Below are 15,242 nucleotides of genomic sequence, written 5' to 3'. Positions count from 1 at the left end.
GGAAAGAGGGGGGAGGGAGAGAGCGGAAACCTGAGAAAGAAAGAAAGAGCGTAGCGGGCAAGAGGAGCAAAAAAAAAAAAAAAAAGATGGAGTATGGCAAGAAGAAAGAGTGAGTAAGGCTGAAATAGAAGGAAATGATACAAAAAGCAAAAGAGGGAGCTGGAGAAGAGGAAGAATAGGACAGATGCAAGAGAAGAATCAGATGGAAAAAGATAATTTTACAAAAAAAAAAAAGCGATGTCTGCCTGAGTCACAGACAGGAACAAAGTAGAGGGAGAAAAAAATCCTCAATTTAAGAAGAGAGAGAGCAGAGATTTGGAAGAGACAAAGTGTTAAGAGTGTAAAATGTGAAGAGAGAAAGCGATAAGGAAGGAGGATGACTTTGAGCGAAGCCTATTACCTCGTAGCCGAGCCGCGCCGCTCTCTGGAGCAGAGTCTCCCCAGCGTTCTTGTTCACGATCAGCCGACGAGCCTCCGGCGGGATTGGACGCACCGCGGGGGGCTCGGCAGGGGGGGTCCTGTGCACTCCCGCCGCCTCTGGTGGGACACCGCCAGCTCTGCCATTCACCTGGGGCTGCAGAGAGGGCGGGCAGAGCGCGGCGGGAGAACAGGGCTTGACTGGAGAGCAGGGATAATGATTAGGAGAGACGGCTCTCTTCCTTGGAGCGCCGCGCTGCTCACTCAGCTGAGGAGAGAGAGTGAGAGAAGGACAGACCGTTACAGCCCCTGCCACACAGCAGACGGGACACCAATTCACTCGCTCACTCACTCACTCACACGCACACACAGACAATCAAGGGCACATGGATGAGACTACACACAGACAAATGCACACACATACACAGAAGGAGATGCAGTTGAGAGGATATGCAGGCACACACACATCATATGAAAGGTTTTTTTTTTACTTTATAATGAGGTGGAAAACACAAAACTGGAGTGAATGTATGACAATTAGTCAGTGGTTGCACCAAGGCCAAAATCCATCTCTAAAGAATCATGTCAAATATGTTTTCCCTTCTTATCCTTACATGACTTTTAGGTACTACCTCTTTTTTATACTACCTATATATAGCTTAAAATATAGATGGATTTGCAATATCCATGTTTATGTATGATTATTGTGTATGCAAGACGCAGTGTGCATCACTGAAAAACACACAAGCACACAGCTTTCACACCAACTGTTCACGCCCCAAACACCACAGGTTGGCACGCCACTTTTCTTTAACCACTAAACCAACAGAGCCCTTGGAGCGCAACACATGAGAGAGGGAGTTGCCTGCTGCTGTGTATACGTGTGTGCATGCATGTGCGTGTGTGTGTGATGTGCGTGCCCTCTCAGTGGAATTCCATGTCGAAGCAGCTGTCAGGCTGAGGAGGAACAGGGGAGGAGAGCAGCGCGGGCGGAAAACAACTAGCCTTCTTTTTTTCCCCTCAATTTTTCCCCATGCTCATTTTTTTCCCCTAGTTTGAACTCATGCGCTTCATACACTCAACCATGGCTGCCACATTCCTCACTGTGTGAGTGAAGGAGGGAGTGTGTGTGTGTGTGTGCGTGTGTGTGTGTGTAGCCTTCTGCTCAGCACCGAGTGTGATGTATAATTGCTCTAGGGTTTTGTTGTTATGTCAGGAATGCTCACAAACACGTAGACACTCACAGCCCTGGCACGCACCTACACACAAAACAGCGCCGATGACACGCGTTCGACAATTAAGGCCAGAGACAAACACACATGCAGGCAGGCGCTCTGCAGGGAGTCGCTAAGGGCAGGAGGAGGTCAAAGCTCCAGCAGCCCTCTAAACATTGTAAACATACTTCCTTCCTCTCTCCCTCCCTCTCTTTCCCAGCTGCATAATCAGAGGCGCCGACAGGCATACTGAAACAGACTGCTGCAAACATCCAGACGCCCATATCATGGCCAGACACCCTATCAGCACTCACCTTGTCATCTTCAGCTGCTCCCAGATCAGCCACACAACGCTGACCTGGGCTGTTAGGAGTGGCCTCTTTCCTCTTCTCCCTCTCTCGCTCCCTCTGACTGGTGTGTTTGGTCTTGCAGGGCCGCTTGCCCTTGGGTTTGTCCGTGTCACTATGGCGACGAGGCTTGAGGGGAGGGGTGCCTCCCACGGATGGCTCTGGGGCCGGAGAGGGGGGGCCTCTCCTGGGCTCCTTGAGGCCACGGTCACCTGAGAAGGGGTCCGGCGGGTACGGTCTGTCCTTCAGCTGGCCGGGGGGAAGGGGAGAAGTAGCTACTCCTGGAACAGGAGGAGAGGAAAGGAGAGAGGAAGAGTGAGCGGCTGATAGTGTGAAAGCTCAGTGGAAGGGGAGGATGGGAAGGTATTGCAAGGCCATCTCTCACCCTCTGTTGGTTTATTAATGAGTGCACAGAGCTGTCTGGGAGCGCAGCATGCCTGCTCGCTCAGGAAAAAAAAAAAAAAAAAAAAATTAAATAAAACACACGCTTGCATGCACAACAGAGGTCCACATAAACACCCCTGTAATGACTTGTGCACACTCATTCATCGGGGCAAGGACGCTGCTATGAGTAATATCCTTAAACAAATGTGGCACTGTCTGGTTTCAGCCTCTTACAGTACATATTTGTATGAAAAATAAAAACCTGCCCTTGAAACCACAATGTCAAAATGCTGTTTAATAGCTTAATGGAAATACATTCTCTCCGAAGGATCATTGCATTTTTAACTACACAGGAATGTGGTCTTTACAACTTTTAGAATAAACATTCCATTAAATCAGTCATAGGCTGGGAATAACGCCTGTTGCAGAAAAAGCCTTTTTAGAATACCACATTCTTCACAGAGATGAATGTGTTTTACTGTCAGATTAGTGGAATCCTGAAAAAAATGGAGGAAAAAAAAAAGGAAGACCACAGCCCTGACAGACACACAATGGAATAACTGCATTCATTGTAACAACATGGCTGTTGCCAGGGTGATGTTATCTAAAAAGGTAAAAGCAAAAAAAAAAAAAAAAAAAAAAAAAACTGTGGCCAATCAAGGCCTGCAAGGCCTGTGGTTTCTGCAGGAAACATAAAACCAAAATCTCCTCTGCTTTATTCACTTCCTTTAATCTCTCTCCTGCTCTTTTATTCTCTCCTCCTTGTCTCATCTGTGCCTCCCTTTGCTTCAGTTTGGGCACATGAACAAGGGAAAGCCCTGGTTTTAATAAGTTACCACCCCCCCCAACACGCACACACACGTATTACGCATCCTTCCTTTCCCTGTGACTGGTCTTGAGGGGAAAAAGAAAAAAATCATTGATCACACATTAGTCACACTACACCTGCCCACGCATATCTCCACCAGCCACTTCCCTCATTCACCCTTTCATCGTTCTCACAGAGCCCACTGTAGACCAGCTGAACAAAAAAGCCCACAACCACAAGGGGTAGGGGGGGGTGTCAGCTTTTAGTCCCCTGGTCCTGTTTCTGATTCCCCAGCCCTTCCCCTGGCAGGAGGAAGTATACCCTACCTCATTTCCTCTGCCCCCCCTCCCCAGAGGCTCCCGGGAAATCCCCTAAAGACAGAACGCTCGACAAGAAAGTGAAACGTGAGCCAAAGATAGATTTCCGTTACCCCAGCTGAACTCTGAGATACAGAAGCGGTTTGCATGGCTGGCGGTTCATTCTTACCATTAAGTAGCTTCTCACAGCCCCATTTCCTGTTGATCTCAGCTCTCTGTGCCGCGGCTCTCTCCTCGGGCTCACCGATACTGATCTTGCGCTCCCGTTGGCTCTGGGCCGGAGTTACTAATCGGGGCTGGGACCACACCCTCTCCTGTTTGATTTGGGATCCGTCAGGTGAAGCTGCGCCAGTGGCAGGCTTGCTGAGTCGCAGTCCCTTCAGCTCGATGCAAACCTTGAGCTTCCGCACCTCGTCGTCGTCATCTTCATCAGGACTGGCCTGCTCACACTCATCTGCAAACCACATAAACAGAGTTTGCATTGTTTGCAGTTTCTCATAAATAGCTATGCTGCCCAGAGGAGTTCCCTACTGTGAAAATCTTGAAATGCAACATTTTTTTGTGGTTTTCAAGATTTAAGCTCAATTAAAAGCTTAGGTGAGAAAATTCTCATCCCTCAATTGGTCTTAAACATCTTCCAAACACATTGGATAAAGAAATGCATGGTGGGCAATCTTACACCTTAAGATAAAAGGTTTCACCTTTTCAAAAATACTAGGCGACTCTCACTTTCTGAAACATGCAAAATGACTGTATGTACATACATACCAGTCCGCAGAGAACTGAGCACAAAGAACAAAGGCCATTAATCACTACATTCTTATGGCTTGTAAAACCCCCTCTAAGCCTTACATTTAATACACACATGCACTCAGGCAAGAGAGGCAGGAGGCGGGATGTGAAACAGACAGATTGAGGAGTAAAAGGGGAGAGAAGTCAAGAATCGGGCGGAGACACAAAGCAATAAAGACTGGAGAAGCAGAGGGAGAGTTCTCCCCCCTGAAATTCACGGGGGACGGGTATTTGACTCATCTGCCAGTGCCAGGGAGAGCAAGCGCAATACCGCATGCCAGAAAAAAAAGGAAACCCAAACAGATGAGGGAAAAAAGAAAGGAGATGAAAAGAGAAGAAAAGAGCAGCTTTGAAGAGGGTGGGTAAGCACAGCGGAGGAACGGCAGAGCTGAAAGAAGAGAGAGAGAGAATGGCTGTCCCTTTTCCTCGCTTCTCTCTTGCACACTGCTCAAAGGCAGGATTAAACACTTCTCTGAGCTGGCTGCCACACAGAGCGAAAGATGGGACAGAGTGGGAAGGTGCGGGGGGAGGTAGGGGTTGTGACGGAGCGGGTTTAAGGTGGAATCAATTGGGAAGAGGGAAGCATCAAAAGAAAACAGAATTATTGTTAAAAAAAAAAACAAGAAAAAAACAATGAATGAGACAGGGCTCAACATCACAGAAGATGAAGGGAAAAGAAGTGGAGAGAATTAGAGTGCATGGAAAGCAGATATAAGTGGGGGTGGGGGTGGGGGTGGATGGGAGTGGCATGTGGGTCAAGAAGCATGTGCAAGAAATTCTCACCCGCTGAAATTTTGGCTCTTTTCTCCAGGTAGGACACCCTCTCTCCTTCCTCCTTTTCCATGTCCTCCTGCACAGCCTTGGTGCAGAGTGGACGTTTCCTGGTGGGTCCAAAGCCAGGGCTGGCTCTCTCCACAGGATACCCTTTTGCTGGTGTCAAAGTGGGGGGCACACCATGATCTCCCTCAGACTCTCTCATCACCTTTTTGGTTCCATCCTTTTGCCCTCCTTGGCTTGCACTTCTGGCCCCATCTCGGGCCCCCTGCCCTGGGGACAAAGGCTCTCTCTGGCCCCCATACCTCTGAAGGACTGGAACTCTGTTGTTAGTGTACACCGGCCGGACACCTGAGGAGAGCAGAGACAGACGGATGGAAACGGGGGGAGTGGGCACAGGCAAAACAAGCCACAGAAGATGAAAGGGAGACAGACAGACAGAAAGAGAGCAGGGAAAAAAAGGGGCGGGGGTGAGACAGGGTGGGGGATTGACAGAGGGAGAATGCCAGTTAAACAGCAGCCAGCTTTTATTCTGCTTTAAAGACAGGCAGTAAAACTTTGATGGGGTAAAGACTTTTTAATCTGATGTGAGCCGAGCCAGCGGCCTGACGGTTCAGTGCAGCCGCTCACACTTCCAGCGAGGAGAGGCAAGAAAACATCCTGCGCACTCACTGCGCACGGTGACTCCCATCCCTCTTCCCCCCTTTCTCTGTCCTCCCCCACGGCATGACCGCACCACGCCCTTCTCACACAGAGCGTGACTCTACCCCCCCACCCCTCTCTCCTCGACTCCCTCTCCGTCTCCCTCCATGCCATAATTAGGCTCACACGTCAGCCGCGGCCTCGCTCCAACACACAGCTGGGCTCTCAGCCAACGTAACTAACCCCCCTCCTCCCCTTCCTCCCTCCCTCTCTCTCTCTCTTTCCGTTGCGCTCTCCCATCCGCTTTCACCCACTAACTCTCCCCCCTGCTTTCACTCTCTCTCTCACGCAATCTCTGCCCCTCCTTCTCCTCTTGCCCTCCCTCTCGATCGTCTCTCCGCACAGATAAGCACAAAAGGCTTCTTGAAAATAAAACTCCCCCTCTCTCCCTCTTGCTCGCTCATTCGCCTGCGCTGCCTAGCTTGTGTAAGAGTGTGTGTGTGTGTGTGTGTGTTGAGTCTCTGTGTGGAAAAGTGTGTCTTTTTTTAGAGTGACCCGGTCTTGCCTCAGCATTTGCTGCAAGTGCATGTGAGTGTGTACGCGCATCTATTGTTTGTGTGTGTCCGTTCCCGAGTGTTCATTTGCAGAGTGGCTGCATGTGTGTGTGTATGCGTGTCTATTACGAATGTGTGTGTGGTGCTGGGTTACTCACCCTCCCTCTCTCCTTGCCTGGTGGTGTGTTGGCAGTGTTCCAGCACTCGCTCTCTGCGCTGGCTGTCTGCCAGCTCCCGTCCTGCTGCCGAGGCAGACACACACACACCGCCGCCCTCCTTCTCCTTCAGCTCCAGCTCCGAAAACCGCATCATTGCCCGCTGCGCACACACACAGACACACACACACACACAGACACACACACACACACACACACAAACGTAGAGAAAACCCATGAAAACCACTCATCATCGGCCCACGCCACACACACACCTCTCTAAGCCTCAATCTGGCCTCAACAGCTACAGAAGCAAAAAACTGCATCAGAAATCACATTGTCTCAAAATCAAAGAAAATGCCAAAGAAATTAAACCCACACACACAAACACACACAGGACAAAAAGGTAGACAGATAAATCACAAGCATGGCATCAAGACACGGGTTAGACTACGGCAGCCACTGTGAGTCCATGCGCTCTGGGGCTTACGTCCTGGCATCTCCCTTCCTGAAACATAAACATGGCTAGGAAACATATACATCTAAGCCCTGAGGCAGAGAGAGGAGATGAAAAGAGGAAAGAAGGGATTGGGGGGAAAAAGGAGTGTGCAGCGATACAGAGTACAAAGGAGACAGAGCCCATCAGAGGCAGATGTGATAAGAAATGTAAAGAACTGACCTCCCAGTTAGCTGCAGGTTGACTTATATTACTCCCCTCTCGTGATATGACTTCCATCTAAGCAATTAGAACGGGGGGGCTCAATATATCTGTCCATCATTTCATCTTTTTGAATGAATTTTTGTCATGTTTCTCCACATGTTTCTTTACACACAATAGGCAGCCACAATCCCACAAAATAACACAATCAAATTAAAGTGACTCAACAGGTCAATTAACACTGCATCAAAACTATCAAATCATTTCTGAACTGCATGAATGACAAATTTGAAAAAGAAGATCAAAACAATATGCTCATTCTAAGCATGATTGATAATGCTAATTTGGTTTTAGCTGTCTCATTTATTTTATTTTTTTTTCCCCAAACAGACTTCAGTTTTTTTTTTTTACATGTTCAGAAATAGAGTGTTTGATAGCTTTGTGTTGCAGCGGTGCATTGACAAGCATGACACAGACAAAACCACAGTTTTCTGGGGTGTGTTCATAACATAACAGACATGTGTAACCTATTAACATATCTGCCTCAGAGTCAGTGGATAATATAGCATGAGGTTCGTTTGTATTTCTTTGCTGAACGTTGAACGTAAGGAACCAGAGAGAACATTCTAAAACAATTAGCTCAATATGTGTATATGAATGTCAGGGGAGGATGGCCAAGTGTAATAATAATAATAATAATAATAATAATAATAATAATAAATAAAGTTAATTGTGTTTATAGATGTAGTGTGATGTATGTTAGCAGAGAGGCTTGTTTAGCCAATGGGGTGAGGAGAATTATGACCTTGGACAGCAACCAGGCAGGGCAGCATAGGCCATCAGGGGAAGGGGGGTTGGGGGAGGATAGCAACTGGCGGATGGGGGCATGCAGAAAGCCTAAGAGGAACCCCAAAACAGGCAGCTGCTGGTTTTTTAAGCCCACTGCAAGCCCTCCACTGCCCCTAACCTTGGGGTTAAGCATAGCCAAAGGCGGTGTGAACTGTGAGGCTGCCACAGTCATGCTCTGAAACTACAGTATCTGGCTCTATGGCACAGTCAGCACTAACACATGCTTTAGCCCCAAGGCAGTCACACAAGGACAGGCACGTACGGACACACAAACACGCACGCACAGAAATAACCTTTTCAATGACTGCTCACTAATCACCATACAGAGATGGCAGCCCTGGTTAACCTTTGAACTGCTCTCCCAGATAGAGGGCCTCAACTAGCCTTGTACCAGCTCACTCAGACAATGATAAACTAAGGGGAAGGTCAAGCCTATGGCCAGGACAGTAGCATGACAGCACGTAAATTATTCTGTACTGTGTTGTAAATGCAGAGTATGCCAATTTCATGCAGGGTTTGTTCCACAGGCAGTTCTTAATATTGCAGCAAGGGAATAAAGATGGTGGCCCTTCAGGGTTTATTCCTGCGTGAATGTTAGAACTGAAAGTATGTTAGAAATATCTGCACATAAGATAACAGTAGTCACAATGACCTCTCTGTAGCCCACCACTAGCTTGAGCCCAACATATCCTGTACTGTATATACACCCACAAGTGTTAATAGCCTTACCTGCAGAGCTCTCTGTTCACGGCTCAGCTTGCTGGAGTCAGCGTACAGCTCAGTGGTGACACATTTAAAGCGGTCGCCAACATAGCCTGAGGAGTTAGCAATCCTCTTGGCCAGACTGGATCTACGAGAGCCTTTGGATGAAGCCTGGTTACCCTCTTCTTCCTCCTCATCTCCTTCTCCTTGAGATTCCCCTAGGTCAACAATACTGTCTTCCTTTTCCGTCTCTCTCTCGCATGCTTTTTCGTGGTCTGACTCCTTCTCCACATCTGTGCAGTGCTGAGTGAGGTGGGGAGCACGGCTGTCCCTGTCCCATTTGCTCTTACCAGAGCAACGCTCCCCAGATGTGCGGGCACAGCGCAAGGTGCTCTGGTCTTGGTCGCCAGGGTCTGGGCTGGGACTCTCTTCCTCCAGGCTCTCCTCTGCTTGGGTGATCTGCCCTGGAGAAGCTGGGGATGTGCTGGATGTCACCCCAGGACAGTCTGTGTCCTGAAGAACCTTTGATTTCCCAAAGGGAGTTTCTGGCTGTCTATCAGTGTGGTTGGGCTTCAGGGTGGGGCTCTGGCCAGAGTGGACTGGATAAGGATGGGAAAGGTGGTGTTGGTGTTTTGGCTCATAGTCAGTCTTTGTCAGATTTTGGTTACTATGACAGCATTCATTTTGGTTAACCTTGGTGCTGGTCTCACCAGAGGGCTGTTTGTGGACTGTTGGGGTAGACTCAATATCTGTGTCTGAGTGGACAAGGTCAATGCAGACAATCTTTTCTCTGGATGTTACGGAGGAAGTGGAAGCTTTGCTTTGACTGCCACTCTGTCCTTGTGCTCCTGTTTCCCTATCAGGCTTTATTTGGCTTCCTGCACCTATCTCTTTTCCAATGTTGTGATCTCGGTGACCCACAGTTTCTTCAGCAGGTCCCCGTGATTTCTCCTGTCCCCGGGGCTTCAAAGATGCATCTCCCCTTTCTGGCAGCTTGCTGTCTGAATGAGTCTGCATCAGGGGATGGGCCATTTCCTGTGAGTTATAAGTGAGGTACTCACTTCCTGGACCAGCTGGGAGGTTGTGGTACGGGAGAGGGTGTTTGGATGTCAGGTGGGTTGGGTAAAGGCTGTTGCTGCCAAGCAGTACTGGGTGAGGGTATACTGGGCCTTTCCCTGGAATTGGTAGGGAGTGTAGCGCCATGCCATCGGGGATGGGGTAGTGCAGGTACCTATTGGCATAGGCTAAACTGTGGTTCAGGTAAGTGTCACTCTGAGGGAGGTAAAGGTGGCCAGGAGGGTGACCATTCTCTAAACAGGGCCTTTTGTATGATGACACCTCTGGAGTTTCACCTCTCTTAGTGGCCAGGGAGGACTTCTCTGTTCCCTCTCTGTGGTGGCCCACAGCTGATGGATGTTCCGATTGGCTGGGGCTGTGTTTGACCCACTCACCATTGGGTTTGGGAGAAAGAGCCCTGGAGCTGACCAGAGAGGAGCCAGAGTGTTGTGCTGAGGAAACACTGTGGTTGGGCTCTCCAATCCGTGGACAGGATGAGCTACGTTGTTGAGGGAGTACTCTCTCCAGACCCTTGTGTTTGATGACAGAGGGTGAGGAGCCTTTGGCTTGTGAAAGGCTCAGGTCTGTGTTAGGCCTTGGAGAGGGGGGCAAGCCTGGTGTGTGCTGTGTATGGGAAGGGGATGGGCTAGGTACAACCCAGGAGGAGTGTAAAGTGCTGATCATCTCTGGCCTCTCTGAGACCTTAGAAGAAGTGCTGCTGACTACAGAGTGAGGGTGGGAGGAAGGAGAGAGTGACAGGTTCTCCTTTAGGAGCTCTCGGTTAGGGGGCAGTCCATAACGTGTGCCTGATGCTATAGTGTCCATCTTAACTGGGAACCCATTAGGGGGCAGTCCAAAATCAAGTATTCTTCCAGACAAATCTAAGGGCTTCTCTGCTGAGTCTTTGGTTGCTTGGGGTTGATGAGATGGTCTCTCAAAATTAGGTTTGGAGGGTGACCTGCTGGACCTCCTCTCAACCCCTACACTTCTGTGCTCAGGTGCCGCATCTCTCGGCCTGGGTTTGTGAGGGCTGGGCCGGGCAGGAGAGGGCTGTTCAGATGCCATGCTGCTCACAGAGAATGGATGAGGAATGGACTGCGTGGATGAGGACGAGGCAGATACTGAAGAGGTGGAGGAGGTGGGTGGTTGTCCTATTCTAGCAACTGGTCTTTGTAAGTCCAGTGAACTGTCAATAAGAGCAGGAGGTGGGGGAGGCTGGGGAAGGCGAGAAGATGCATGAGAATCAGCAGGCAGACTATTATTATTCCCACCACTGGCGCCACTAGTGTTTGTACTACTGGTGTTATTGTTGCTAGAACTCTTCCTAGAGGGAGGTCTGCTTGGTCTACTGCTCCTGTTTGGGGACCGGTCCCTGTCTATAGCAGCCTGATGGTGCTGAGGATGAGGGGAAGGCTGGTGAAGTTGCTGTGCAAATGGAGGTGGAACACCAAGTCCCTTGTCCTGACAGTGCACAAGGGATGTGGGGGCCACTGTGACTGCAGGAATCCTCATAGGGGGTGCCACCAGGGGAGAAGAGATGGGAGAGGGAGGATAGGGCGGCATATAGTAGAGCCTCTCAGCAGCAGAGGCGGCTGCAGCAGGGTTAACATTACCACCCTGAGCTGCACACAGAGAGGAGTAGGCCAGGTGCTGGGGAAGATAGGGGTTGGGTTGGCTGAGCAAGGAGGCTTTGTACATGTTTAGAGCCGCATACTTGGATGTGTCCATGAAGGGATACATGCTTGCTTCAGGGTAGGGGCTGAGCCATGGCAGGCGGAGGTAGCTGCCACCAGCGCTCGCCAAGCCCAGCTCAGATGCTTTTTCTCCAGGCCCTACTCTGCGTTCCAAGCCTAGACCTTCAGCTCCAGCTCCAGGAACCAGCACAGGCTTGTGGAGACTTGGAGGGGTGCCCTTGTAGAGACCCAGGTATCCATTAGTGGGCTTACGACTGTCCAGAGGGCCATCAGGCTTGTAGATGAGCTCTGGGAGACCATCCCTGTTATAACTGAGGGGGAGGGCAGGGGTCTCTCTGCTCTTCTCTGCTGGTAGCGCTCTGATCCCTGGATATACAACCCCAGCATGGAGACGAAGACCATCATGCATCAGAGTGCCTCGATCCAGCCCCATCGCTGCCAGGGGCGTCAACCTTGCATCCACCTGCAGCAAAAAGGGGATGAAAGAAAAGTCAATGTGACTTTCATCATAGCATAAATTACAATTGTGGCATTGAAAGCATGAACTATGCTGCTAAATGATCTTTCTTAGTGCTCTAGGTTAGTTATGTGCATGCACATAGTGAAACAGAGTACGTATTTATTTCCAGATAACAGTGACTCATGTGACAAATGAGTGTAAACAGAACTGAGTACGTGTACAGGGACTTGCCATGTTTTGTGTGATGTGGTTCCCTTGTCTTAGTTCCAGGTTGGTTTGTGTCTCAGCATCGACATCACGAACAGATGTTGTCCTGTGGAGATGAGCAAACAGTTACCAGTCAGTGTCTTGGCTCTGCCACATATACACACATACTGACACAGAAACAGGCACACACCACATCTTTGTTTTAATGCCCCTTAAAAAGAAAATTTGACAGGGCAAAAATGTCCGTTTATAAAAATCTCCAAAAGAAAAATTACATAGAAGTTTAAAATTAAACACACTTTCTGGGGCAAATAAATCTAAACAAATTTTAAATTCTAAAACAAACACATTCTAAATTCTAAAACAAATTCTAAAACAAATACATCAACATATGCATCATTGCTATGTAGCAATCAAATGTGGAGCAGAGATGTGTAACTGAAATGAGGCAGCGAGTAGGGTGAAGGTACAAAGAAAAGAGAGATAATGGCACCGCTAGCTATAGTCACCACAACCTTCCTCTCACTCTCACTCACACATACACACAACTCCACTGAAGCAGTCACTGGAGATGAAAGCACTGTGTGGGCTCCCCTCCCCTCCCATCCGTCAACACCCCTCAGCACGGCCCACGGCCCCCCCCTTCTCCTATCCCCCCTCCCTTGACCCCCATCCTGCCCACCCTGTGGGCTAGACGTGCATTGTGGGGCTGCGTCTATTCAGTCACGTTCCCCACACACTGGTTTTTCTGCGCCCTCTTTGACCTGCTCTCTCAGCTGCCTCAGCCAGAGCAGCGAGGGAAGATTATACATCAGAGACCACTTCGGTAGGAGACCATTTACCCGCCCGCCAACACAGAGCCACAGATCAACAAACACACCAACGAACACATGCAAAAGTATGGTATGCAAGAGAAAAAGAGACAACTATGCAAAATTTACACCGAGCATGAATAGGTAAATATAGAGGGCGGGTATAAAGATAAAAATGACCATAGAAGTGAAAATGGTGTTTCTTTGAGGTTTTCTTTTGGAAATCATAAGAGTAATGACAATAAGTAATAATAATAATTTAAAAAAAAAACACTGAGATCCCCTTGCATGTGAAACGCTCTTTGGTCCGTAAATGTTTTGTATACATTAGAATTTCTTTAAAGCACTGGAGTGTATCAGAACTGTCATTATGTTTACATTTGAATTAAGTTACACAAAGATTATTATCAGTCACTCATTAATGCAATATATAAGACAAATTTAACTACTGGTCTGTAACATTAAATCTGTACATTTATTGGCTGAGTGCTGATGGTGCTGGTTTTAACAACAATTTTGGGTAAGTAGGTAACCTGAATGTATTTTTAAAATAAACAATATATATATATCAAATGTGGACCATGTTGACTTTTATTAATATATAGCAAAGTGAACAAAACAGCCCCAGATTTAATTAAGCTGTTGTGGCAGAAAATACACAGCAAATGTTCAAGTTTGTATTTATGTCATGGAGTTATTTTAGTAAATATAAAAATAAGAATATAAGAACACCTTGCTTCTGCACTGGCACGAGTGAAAGAGTACACAATTTTTGAGAAAAAAACAACAACAAATCTTTTCTTAAAAACGGCAAAATGTCAAAAAAAAAGGCTGTTTAAAAATCCACAAAGAGGTAAAACAATAATGAGAACAGGTGAAATTACTGCTCCCACTTCCTAGATTTTATTTAAAAGGAAATATTTAAGTTTGAATATCAGATTTAATGGCTCGTTATTGAGGACATTTTTGTTAGGCAGACCTGTTAGTGGAGCCAGTACAGAGAAGAGGTGGGAGAGAGTCAGACAGAGAGCGAGAGAGAAGTGCCTTTAAATAGTAAAAGTGAAGCCTTGCCCTGCTCGGCAGTGCTGAGAGCAGCAGAGAAACTCGGCTCCTCGATCATAGCTGAGAAACGCCTCTGAGCCTCGCTGCCGCGCCACTGGCACGCCACTTTTATTGCCGTGACCCGGGGGCCATTAATCAGCCTGCTGCGGGCCCCTCGGCATGGCTCCTCCCTGCCCAAGCGCTCCCATCCCCCCACAGCCCCCCTGCCCCAGCTCCCCGGGGCCAGCCGTGCTTCAACAACATCCGCATCTGACGGAACTGAAACGGTGTGCGTGCGAGCGTGCACACACGCGTGCGTGGGCAAAAGAGCTACAGAGTACCAGTGCGCGTGCAGCCACGTGTACGCGTTGCCGAAAATTACACAGACAGCGTTGAGAAATCACATCACTCCCGTTTCCTGTATTTCCTGGAGCGACACATGCACCTCTCTCTCTCTCTCTCTCACACACACACACACACACAAACACACACACACACACACTCACACACAGACACACACACACAGCGGCTCCTCTCTTGCTTTGAAAAGTCTGCGCTCAGAGACACCGCACATGAAAAAGGAAAAAAGCCTCTAATACAAACGCAGATACTCAGAGACATGCTGTCTTCATGGACATTTCCGTTCATCCTAAACACCGCCTCCACCGCTATAGGGAATTCTCTTTCTTCGGCACGGGTACATATCTTCTCCAGAAATTAAAAAAAAAGAAAGAAAGAAAGAAAAAAAAACAACTTAGAGAGGAAATGATCTGTTCTTGTTCAGGACAGTCTGGTGTCTTCTGGCCTGTTACTACTCCACAACGTGCCCACACTGCGCTGATGACCGAGTCCTTATTTCATTTCCATGAAATTAATAGCGGTCCAACTGAGATGAGAGGCTGCACCGGGCCTCAAGGTCAGGATCAAGCACATGACGGAACGCTGCGTGCACCGCACACAATAAAACTCAGCTCTGAGGCGCATGTGTAAACCTCTGCACACTCAGCGCTGCATGCTCAAAACTTGCACAAATTGCGCCAAACGGCAAAGTGCGCCATCGGTAGATGCTTTACCACCAGCCTGGTGCGGTTACTGTTAAATGCTGATGCACATTAATGCTTTTTATATTAAGTTAGATATTTTTAGTAGGCTTGTATAGACTAATTTTAGATGCTTTGGAAACGCTGCTCCTTTAACATTCACATCAGCAACGCACCCTGAAGTCTGTGAAAGACACTGCTTTAAGCCTGTACATCACAGTTTATAATTTTAGTGAAGTCTGAACATATTAAGAGCTTTTTTTCCTGGGTGTTGGGCAGTCATTAGTAGCTTAAACCTGACGCTTTGAGAATATTATGG

The 15,242-nt window shown here is 48.2% G+C and overlaps 1 protein-coding gene across 3 annotated transcripts in view; it reads right to left on the bottom strand.

Moving 5' to 3' along the window:
* The window catches only part of bcor (BCL6 corepressor), a 33,816-nt gene that overhangs the window by 10,693 nt on the left and 7,881 nt on the right, over positions 1 to 15,242 (bottom strand). For 2 of the 3 annotated variants that reach the window (XM_041057098.1, XM_041057099.1), the window contains exons 2-9: positions 12,055 to 12,136; positions 8,641 to 11,826; positions 7,084 to 7,140; positions 6,408 to 6,567; positions 5,063 to 5,404; positions 3,657 to 3,941; positions 1,946 to 2,259; positions 401 to 685 (exon numbers count right to left, since the gene is read on the bottom strand). In XM_041057098.1, coding sequence (XP_040913032.1) covers positions 401 to 685; positions 1,946 to 2,259; positions 3,657 to 3,941; positions 5,063 to 5,404; positions 6,408 to 6,567; positions 7,084 to 7,140; positions 8,641 to 11,826; positions 12,055 to 12,057 — 4,632 coding nt within the window. In that variant the 5' untranslated portion in view covers positions 12,058 to 12,136. The remainder of the gene's footprint in view (positions 1 to 400; positions 686 to 1,945; positions 2,260 to 3,656; positions 3,942 to 5,062; positions 5,405 to 6,407; positions 6,568 to 7,083; positions 7,141 to 8,640; positions 11,827 to 12,054; positions 12,137 to 15,242) is intronic. The other variant, XM_041057100.1, reaches the window with a different exon arrangement.

The sequence above is a fragment of the Toxotes jaculatrix genome, chromosome 15, assembly GCF_017976425.1.
Source record: "Toxotes jaculatrix isolate fToxJac2 chromosome 15, fToxJac2.pri, whole genome shotgun sequence".
Classification (NCBI taxonomy): Eukaryota; Metazoa; Chordata; class Actinopteri; family Toxotidae; genus Toxotes; species Toxotes jaculatrix.
This window is presented reverse-complemented; position numbering and strand designations above follow the sequence as displayed.